At 49.8% G+C, this 10,564-nt stretch overlaps 1 protein-coding gene across 1 annotated transcript in view; it reads left to right on the forward strand.

Annotated features, from left to right (window-relative positions):
- TMEM88B (transmembrane protein 88B) overlaps positions 1-1,372 on the forward strand; it is a 2,583-nt gene extending 1,211 nt beyond the window's left edge. Inside the window, exon 2 of the mRNA XM_027855338.1 lies at positions 1,055-1,372. Coding sequence (XP_027711139.1) covers positions 1,055-1,372 — 318 coding nt within the window. The remainder of the gene's footprint in view (positions 1-1,054) is intronic.
- The last annotated feature ends 9,192 nt before the right edge of the window (positions 1,373-10,564 follow it).

A 10,564-nucleotide genomic window follows, 5' to 3' on the forward strand; every position in this document is an offset into this window, starting at 1 on the left:
GGGTGTGTGGGTGTGTGGGTGTGTGTGACTGTGGAAGGGTGTGTGTGTGGAGGGTGGAGGTCGGACTTTTCGGGGGAGTGAAGTGTTTGTTATCCTGAAGTTATATCAATCAATAAGTACCAAGCACCAAGCACAAAGTGCCAGGCACTTTGTTTCCAGGTCCTAGAGATAAAAAGACAAAAAACTGAAATGGTCCCTGCCTTCCAGGAGTTTACATTCTATAAGGGGAAACAACCTGGCCACCAGTCTCCCCTTATTTCCCCTTTTTCCCTTCTTCTCCTACCCTGTAACTGGGCAGCACCCTTCTCCCTTCTTCTTCCACAGACAAGCAAATGTAAAAAGCAGGTACGAGGTGGATACGGATATACAAGGAGAGCGGAGATAATATAATAAGAAAAATAGCTAACATTTGTATAGCGTTTACTATGTGCCAGGTACCGTGCTAAGTGCTTTACAAATACTCTCTCATTTGAGCCTCACAACAACTGTTATGATCCCCATTTTACCCATGAGGAAACTGAGGCAAACAAGTGCAGTAACTTGCCACGGGTCACACATAAGTGGCTGAGGTCACATTTGAACTCAGGTCTTCCAGAGGAGTTCTGTCCACTGTGCCACCCAGCTTGGGGTACCTTCTAACCCTGAAATGTGATGATGGGACCTGAGTCCAGATGAGGGAGAGGAGAGGTTGAAGAGGAGTGAGGGAGGAAGGGGGGGGGGAGAGCTGAGTCTGCTGAGGAGTCCGGGGATCCAGGATTGAATGGAGGTAACGGGTGGAGATGAGGGAGAAGGTTGAACCTTAAGAGAAAGACGATATGGGGGAACAGTTGAAGGGGAGGCTGAGATGAATCACAGTAGTGGGGAGGGTCTCTCCTCTCCTCTCCTCTCCCCTGCTCCTTTTGCAGCCAGAGGAGCAAAGGCTGGGGGTGGTGGTGACTTGAATAGGAGGGCACCCTGAGATTCTGAGGATAGACAGGGTTGGGGAACATTTCCCTCCTATAGTGGACTGGGGTATGTGTATGTGCCCCACTTCCCTCCCTCCCTCCTTCTCCAGGTGCTGCGCTCGGACTCCCGCCCGTGCCGGGCCCTGCTGGACGACCGCAGTTCGTCCGCGCTTATTGTCCTGGGCTTCCTGACGCTGCCCCCTCTGCTGGTGCTGGCCTCAGCGGCCTATGGCCGTCTCATCCACCACCTGTGCCAGCTGCTGCCACTGCCGCCACCGCCCTGGGCCTCAGCCTGCGCCCGGGGCTCCTCAACCAAGCCCCAGGGAAGCTGCCTGGAAACCCAGGGAGGCTGCCTGGAAACCCAGGGAAACTGCCTGGAAAGCCAGGGCAGGTGGGAGGGCGACAGTCAAGCTCGGGATTGGGTGTGAGTGAGGTACTGCCCCAAGTTTCGGAACACCCCCACTCCACGTCGTTCTAGCCACACACACACCAGTTCCCACGATGGGATCCCAAAGTCATTTCTCATTCTCCACTCCCAGATGCTGGAGGCCCCCAGTTCCCACCCCAGCTCAAACCCTATGCCCTATCATCTGAAACTCCTAGGGTCCTGCATTGCCTGTTCGGGGGGGCCTGGAACCCCTCCTCTTTGGAAGGGACTGAATCCACAGTCCAAGCCTTCCCCTCAGCAGAAGAACCCAGGGTCAAACCTTCAGTCTCAACACAAATGCTTCCCACTGAGAATCCCAGACTTTCCTACGCTGCTTCCCAGCAGGGTGCCACACACTTGAGAACCTCAGGAGGTCCAGTAGCCTTGCCCTTGAGGAAACCTCAACTACTGATTACCTTGCCCCTATCTCCCTCATCAAACTATTCCTCAGAGGTTCCCCACAACCTCAAAGTTACCGTTACTCCCTTGGGTTTCCTGGACGATCCCTGCCTGAGCAGACAGAAGACCCAAAGTTTCTCCATCCCGGCCCACTCAGCCCCAGATTCAGCCTCTCCAGCCCAGCTGTCACATTTCCCCACCAAATTTCAGACCTCCAGGTCCTCAGTTCAGGAGGCATGCCTGGAACGTAAGTCCCATGCCACCCTGGACCTGGCCTAGAAAGGACTCCACGAAGCACCTTTGTCCCTCAGGAACCTTTCCTTCAGCAGCATCCCCCCCAACCCCCACCCTATTTTCTGTTGTCTGCTTTGACAGCAATAAAATAGCGCCTGAGGCCCAACCTTGTGTTCTGGGGTGGGGTGGGGGATGGGGAGAACAGCACTCAGTTTCAGGGCCTCCCAGAATCATCGCGGTGGGTGGGCAGGGATGGAGGGAAAGAATCAAGACCCAAGGGAGGCATCCACCCCTACCTGACAACAAACTCTCCACCCCATCCCCCAACCCATCTTCAAACAGAGAAGGAAGGATTCAGAGGAGACTGCTGATTCCCCTTCTCCCAACCCCCAGTTCAGCTTCGGGTGCTCATTCCTTTCTCAAATAAGCTCACGTTTATGCATCTTTGGACAGTAAAATGGAAGCTTCTTGAAGGCAAGGACTGTTTACTTCTTATCTCTGTACTCCTATAGTGTGATATCTTCAAATCACTTAGCACAGTGCCTAGTATTTAGTATTTTATGTTTGTTTGTTTTTTGTTTTTGTTTTTTTAGACAATTAGGGTGAAGTGACTTGCCCAGGGCCACACAGCTGGTAAGTGTCAAGTGTTTGGTCTGAGGCCAGATTTGAACTCAGGTCCTCCTGACTTCAGGGCCGGTGCTCTATCCACTGTACCACTTAGCTGCCCCCCTAGTACTTAGTGAATAGGGGGAAGGGAGAAAGGAAATAAGCGTTTATGGAATACCTACTACTAGGTACCATGTACTGAGGGGTGCATAGGTATTCTAGGAGGACCAGCACCTCTCTTGTGAGGGCTGCTGAGCCCTTTTCAGGGCTGTTCATCTGCTTTGGTGTCCACACAACTCACCCAACTCTCACCCATGACTCCAAGAAGTTGTAGCAAGTGCAGTGGCCACACCCTGGTAAACTGTCTTGGCAGTCGGGCTAAACCAGTTTGAGGGTAACTGATTGGTCACAAAGCCTTCATCGAGTTAAGGGGATGTCTACCCCAAGTATGTGAAGAGTTCCTCTGTCAGAATGGGTGGATGAGGACAATTTGTTCCAACGGCCATGAAGGCAGCTAAGCAGGCATTGTGGAGCTCCAAGCTTGGACCTTGGTCAAACATCAAAGACACCAAGGTCACCCACTGCATCCCGGACCATTACCAGTCAACCTGACATTTGTCCTGCTACTGGACTTCAATGACCTTGGAAGAGAGAGTGAGGCTGATGACTTTGTGTAACTCCGCCTCACTTCAATCCAATTGAGTCAAGACCACTCCATGATGTCATTGTCCTCTTTGAAAATGAAGGATAAAGGGGCAGCTAGGTGATGCAGTGGATAGAGCACCGGCCCTTGATTCAGGAGGACCTGAGTTCAAATCCGGCCTTAGAGACACAACACTTACTAGCTGTGTGACTCTGGGCAAGTCACTTAACCCCAATTGCCTCACTGAAAAAAAGAAATTAAGGATAAACAACAGCTATGTGCCAGGTGTTGTGCTAAGTGGTTTGTTGGTATTACAGATATCTAATTTAATTCTCACAATAACCTTTATGAGGCAGATGCTGTTATCATGCCCATTTTACAGTTGAGGAAATTGAGGCCAATAATAGCTAAAGTGACTTCCCTTTCACTTATTAAATGCTTGTTAGGTTCAGATCGTCAGTCAATTACTGCCTATGTGACTTTGGGAAAGCCATTTAACCTCTCTGGGCTTCAGGTTTGTCATCTGTAAAAAGGGAAGGGAGAGGACTATAGGATCTCCATGGTTCCTTCCTGGTACTGATCAAGGACCCTGTGAATTCAAGGGCCTACCAAAGCAGTTGGCCAAACACTTCAGAGCCTCTTGGAACAGGAAGGGGCCTCAGAGACCACCTAGGCCAACCAGGACCCAACCAAGATCTCCTCTACACCCTCCCCTGACAAGTGGCCATCCAGTTGCAACTTGACCTCCAGGGAAGGGGCTGGAGCCCAGCACCTCCGGAGGGTGGCCACTCCACTTTTAACCATCTCATTTCTTCTGACTTTGAGCGGAAGTCTTCTCTCTGGTTTCCAACTGCTCCTAGTCTTGCCCTCTGCAGAACAAATCTAATCTCTCTTAAGAAAATAACTAGATTGTGCCAGATTGCAAGATCACCTGGGAATGCTTTTTTGAGGGGTGGGAGGAGTGGCAAGGTGACGGGGAGAACCAAGATCTTCGATTTCATTTGTATAGGGAACTCCCAGTAAGAACACTCCCTCCAGCAATGCACTGGCACTGTAGGGTGGTGGAAAGAGCAGACTTCAGTTGGAGTCAGGAAGACCCAGGTTCAAATCCCAGCTCAGAGGGGTGACTCTCTGGGCTTCAGTTTCTTCAACTATAAAATGATGGGGATGGACTGAATGACTTCTAAGGCTCCTTCCAGCTCTCAATCTGTGATCCTGTATGATGTGACAAATCACTCAGGCCATATACATCAAAGTCAGCACTTGAACCCAGGTCTTCCTGGCTTCCTGACCAGTTCTCCATCTACTGCACCACACTCCCTCTCAGCTAAGAGCACAAAAAGGAATAATGGCAAGGGGAGAGAGGACAGGCATTTATGTGCCAAGTGCTTTTTAAAAATTTCATTTGATCCTTACAACAACCCTGGAAACTATAATCCTCATTTTGCACTTGAGAGCACAGAGGCAGACAGAAATTAAGTGACTTGCTCAAGGTCACAAAGTTAGTGAGTGTCTGAAGCCGTAATTGAACTCAAGTCTTCCTGACTCCAATCCCAACATTCTATCCACTGTGTCCCCTAGCTGCCTCATGATCTTCTAGGGGAGATACACCAATTACACAAAAAATTACTGAATGACAAAGAAGGAAAAATAGAACAAGTAGAAAATCCCTAGAAAACATTGGAGGAGGGAGAGATTACTCTGACCACCCTCCCTCCCATTAACCATAGGAATTCAGGGGATTCCTGGAAGTGATGGCTCAGAGAGGGAGAGATTTCTTCTGGAAGGCATACTACTGCAACGAAAAGCATGCTGGAAGTGGAGTCTGAGGAGCTGAGTTCCAAGTCCAGCTCTGCCAATCCCTGAGTGACCTCGGCAGAGGGAACCTCAGTTTCCTCATCTGTAAAATGAGGGGATTAGATTGCATGCTCTCTAAAGTCCCTTCTTGCTTCAATAATAATAGCTAACATTTACCAAGCGCTTACTATGTGCCAGTGATTTACAGACATTATCTCATTTGAACCTTACAACAATCCTGGCAGATAGATGCTTTAGAACCAGGATCGGACAGAGATGGAAAGGGGTAGCCTCTTTCAGGCATTGGTAAACTGTGTGAGTAAAGGTAAGAGAATGGGAACTGAGCTATCCAGCTATGTGGGCAATCCAGAAGAATAGTGGGAGATAAGGAAAAACATTGAGACAATCGAGGCGCCAGATCATGGGGAAGCCTTGAATGTCAGAGGCAGGAGTTTTCACGGAATGCCACTGAAAGTTTTTGGCTTAAGGGAGATTATACTGGCCTCTTTGCTATTTCTAGGAAAGACTCTTCATCTCTTGGCTCTGGACATTTTCACTGGCCGTCTCCCATGCTTGGGATGCTTTCTCTCCTCGTCTCCTCCTCCTGGCTTCCATGGTTTCCTTGAAGTCTCGACTAAAATCTCACCTTCCGTTACCCCCATTCATACCACTGCCTCCCCTCTGTTGATTATTTCCTAGTTAGCCTCTATATGTTTCATTTGTATGTAATTATTTGCATGTTATCTTCCCCATTAAACTGTGAACTCCTTCAGGGCAGGGATTATCTTTTGCCTTTCTTTGCATCCCTAGCGCTTTGCAGAGTGCCTGGCATATAGTCAGGGTTTAATAAATGCTGATTGGCTGACCGACTGCAGCGGAGGCTGGAAGCAGAGAAAGCAGGGATGAGGCTATTGGAACAATTCAGATGGGAGGTGATGAGAGCCTGCGCTACGGAGAGAGCTTGTGGAGGTTGGAATGACAGGCCTTGAGGATTAATACGATTAGTGGTAAGGGGAGGGGTCAACGGGTCAGAGGGCAGAGAGAAGAATCCAGATGACGCCAGGCCTACGCAAGCCTGGGGATGGTGGGGCCACCGAGGTTGAGGAGTCTCTGGGAAGATAAATCACCCTCAAGAAGCTGCTGAGTCTTAATCCCTAGTTTTCAGGAATTATGCTGGCTGGCCAAGGCTGAGGGAGGGGATAAAATAGGATAAGCAAGGGAATCCAACTTCGGAGGTTGGATTCCAACCTCCAAAGAAGACCAGGTCTTAATACCCACGCTGACCAGGAGATGGCGCCTGAGGCTGCGAAGGTTGGGCTCTCCTTAAGAGGGGACGTCTGAACCTACTTAGGATTCATAGGATGACTCAGAACCTGTCTAGTCCAATAGCCTCCTTTTACAGATGGGGAAACTGAGGCCAGGGATGTTAAGTGACTTGTCTAAGTTCATACAGGTAGTGGGTAGCAGAAGCAGAATTTGAACCCAGGTCCTTTGGCTCTAAATCCAATGCTCTTTCCAGGGCTGGGGGGATTTACAATTCTTCTGTTACAGGCACGCAGGATGGACCTCCGGAATCCAGATTCCTTTGACTTTGAAGGCCTGGCATGAAGATGTATGCAATGATTGAACAGTATAGCCTATATCATTATAACCTATGGTGGGGGGGGTTAAAGAGGGAGAGAGAAAATTTGGAACTCAAAATTTTTAAATGAATGTTTAAAAAATGTCTTTACATGCATGGGAAAAAATAAAATGTTTAGAAAAAAAGTTGTATGCAAAATGATATATAAATTAGCTGATGTGGCTCTGTGCTGGGGAGAGAGTGAATGGTGGAAACTCAGGCATCACGAGGGGGGCTGTTTGGAGTCAAAAGAGCCTTCCCATGAGCCCCCTACCCTGCCTGCCTTCAGCTGTTCTCCTAGCCCACAGACAGGCTGTTTCTGACCCCCATCCCCATTGCTCAGCATAGATCAAGGTGGGCCCTGTAGCCAGCCAAGCCCTCCCGGCTCTCACTCTGTGTCTGACGAATGTCTTTCCTTATTTCTCCTCTGACAACCCCCTCACCCCTTCAATCTGCACCCAATTTCTCCCTGTTTCTGCTTTGTCTCTGCTCTGTCTGCCTTATCTCTCCTCTTCTCTCATGTCTCCATCTCTCCTACCTTTTCTTTCCCCTTATTTCTGCCCTAATGTCTCTGCCTCATGTCTGCCCTTTCTTCTGTTCACCTCTTCCCTGACGCCCCTTTTCTGCCTCATCTGTACCATATCCAGGGCTTAGTACAGTGCCTGGCTTACAGCAGGCACTTAATAAATGTTGATTGATTGATTGATATCTCTCTCCTATCTTCCTCATTTTTGCCTTGTTTTCCCCTTATATCCCCTCTCATTTTGTCTTTTCTCCCTACCCTACTCTACCTCTAGGCAGGGAAAGGAAGAGGGAAATGGAACAAATAATAATAATACTAACACCAACTAGCATTTATACAGTGCTTTTCTTTTTTTTTTGGATGAGGCAATCCAGGTTAAATGACTTGCCCAGGGTCACGTGGCTAGTAAGTGTCTGGGGGGAGATTTGAATTTGGAACTTCCTGCCTCCAAATCCAGTGCTTGCTGGCCTGGGGGAGTCATAAACTCATTTATTGTAGCTGAAAAGGACCTCAGAGACCATCTTGAACCCTCTCATTTCACACATGGAGAAACAAAGTCTCAGGAAAGGGAAGCGTCCTGCCCTAGGTCACAAAAAAATAAAGTCAGAGAGATGAGAAGCGGGGCCTCAGACTACCAGCATAGGGCCCTTTCCACTGAACCACACTGCCTCATGAATATTTCCAACTATGATTTCCCAAGCTTGTCCTCCCATTTGATCCTGCCCAGCAGATGGGGCAGCCCTCAAGCCCTCGATAACTCCATGGGAAGGCCAAGGAGGAAAACCCTGGGGACCAGTGAAGCCTTTGGCTCTGACCTGGCTTGGGCTGGCCTCCGGCTCAGCAAAACAACAGCTGGGGCCAGAGGGTGGAGGAGGGACCAAGGGATTAGAAGAGCTGAGCTTCCTTGGCCCTGGCAGAGGCCGGGCTCCCCTTCACATCTCCCCTCCCCACTTTAGTCCAAAATCAGGGTGAAGAGAAATTGGATGTCTGAGGGCCTGACAGAATCCACACTTGACTTCAGCCCACAGCAGGGACCTTGTCAGCATTAGCACTGGTGTGGGAAGCAAGAGGGGGGCGGAAGGGGGCGGGAGGGGAGCCATAGCTGGGGGAGAGCCCAGAGACGGTCAGAACCACTTCCTAAAGGGATTTCCCAGGGCTGAGGGGGCCCCGGCAGGTCAGCCTCCTCAACAGCTGCTGTTTCCCTAACGTCTTGCTGACCTCCTGGGATTTTAGGGCCTCCTGCAAACCAGCCCTCAGTGAACGCTGGGGTAAGGAAGGATACCTCCCTCAACCCACCCCCAGGACCATCAGAGAAGCCTGAATCAAAAAGGGGCAGAGAATTGTAGGAGGCAGGGGCAAGGGAGGCAGGGAGACCAGAAGCTGGGAGAAGAGGGCAAAGTTCAGAGGTGCGAAGACAGGGGAGTAGAGAGGAGTAGGAGGTAAGGAAGGGATGGGTTGGGGCTCTGGCTACACTGTCAGAGGAGTCAGAGAGTCGAGTCAGGGAGTCAGGGAGGAGGAATCAGGCAGGCTGGAACAAGAGCTTAAGGGAGGAGGGAGGCCAGAGAGAAAGAGGCTGGAGGAAGGAGGAAGCAGTAGGGAGAGGACAGAGTGTCCTTGGGACAGGAACAGAGCCTGCTGAGGGGACAGAAGGAGGGCACAGGAGGAGGGAGCACAGCTGACCGAGCAGAAGAAACAGCACAGAGAGGGCTGGAAGAGAGGACTGGTCTGGGCAAGGGGGCAGGAAGCCTCAAGCTCCTTTCCAGCAGCCCCTCTTAGCCGCTCTCCTGAGTCTAGCAATAAGAGGGGTTCACTCCCTCTTGCTGTTCTCACGGGCAGGGTCCTCAGATGAGAACCACTCCTCGGGGAGTCTGGGGTTCCTGCCTTCCATCAGCCTTCTCTCCTTGCTCCAAGGGCCCCGTGTCTCTCAGGATATAGGGAGAAGTGGGTGGCCCCTTCTCCTCTCCCTTGGAGATCCCAGCCAAAGAGCTGGAATGTGTTTAACGGGTTTAATTGGCTGGCATCTGTTGCCATCTGAGCTGTACATGTGGGGAAGGGGTGTCTGGGCTTGTGGCTGAGGCAGGATGAGGGTTGCCCAAGGTATTTGCCCCACCCAAACGGGGGAAGGGAGACTAGGAAAAGAGAGTAGGGTGGGGAAGGTGATGGGTATTTCTGAGTCCCAGACAGAATTGGATTCACAATTGTCCCTACACTCATTACCTCCTATGATATATGTGTATATTTCCATATACACACATACGTGTATTTCATATATACACATACATGCATATATACACACATTTGTATTTTGTGTATTCCTCAACTTATATCTCCCTTCCTAATCTACCACCCCCACCAAGAAGATCTATGGTAAACACGGTCTTCGCTTCACAGGTGGGGAGATAGAGGCCCCTGTAGGATATATCCATGAGGATTTGGCCCTGAGAGTGCGGAATTTCCCTCAGCAGTGCTAGGAGAACCTGAAGAGAAGAGAGGGTGGAGGGGAGTGCTAATGCCAAGGGCTGAGGCTGCATTGGGGGGAATGGGGAAGAGGAGAGAGGGAGGCGGGACTTTAAAGGTAAGACAGAAATAGTAGAACTCTCCGTTCCCAGTTCTCCCAAGTGGAGCTGGTGGTGAAAGGGGGTCTAAGACATCTCCAAAGGCCCGGAAATCTCACTGTAATTTCAGGGGGTGGAAGTCCCTCTGCAGCATCCCTTTCCTGAAAGGAGCTGGCTGGAAAACAGAAATCCACCCTGGCCCTCTCCCTTTGCCCCCCCCACCTCCCCAGCTCACATCCTGTCTAGGGAGGGCCATGCTGCTGTGACCGGGAGCTCACCTCCTCTTTCCCGGAGGAGCCCTTCTGAAGGGGAAAGAGGACAAGAGTTTCTGGGTCAGAGCTTGGGTCATTCATCACAGAAGCAAGCACGTGGGTCTCTATGTATTTGGGCTTATGTCCCTGGGACTCTCAGTGGAAGGAAACAGAATCACAAGATAACTGAGTTGGAAGGGATTTCGGAGACTAGTCAAATTCAAGAATTACTTCTATGATGTTCCAGACAAATAGTCAGCCTGCTTCCATTCCCTCCAATGACAGGGAATTCACTACCTTGGAGGCATTCAATTCTAGATAACTCCTCATAGTAAGGAGATAGATAAATAGGTAGACAGATGGATAGATAGATAGATAGACAGACAGACAGACAATAGACAAATAGATTTTCCTTATGTGAAGCATCATTCTACTCCTCATTGACTTCTACCAGTGGTAGACTGGCAAATATTTAACAACTGACTCTTCGAAGAAAAGTACGTATGTATGTGTATATATATATATATATATATATATACACATATATATATATACACATATATA

Source organism: Vombatus ursinus, unplaced genomic scaffold, assembly GCF_900497805.2.
Source record: "Vombatus ursinus unplaced genomic scaffold, bare-nosed wombat genome assembly UNPS02010822.1, whole genome shotgun sequence".
Taxonomy (NCBI): Eukaryota; Metazoa; Chordata; class Mammalia; order Diprotodontia; family Vombatidae; genus Vombatus; species Vombatus ursinus.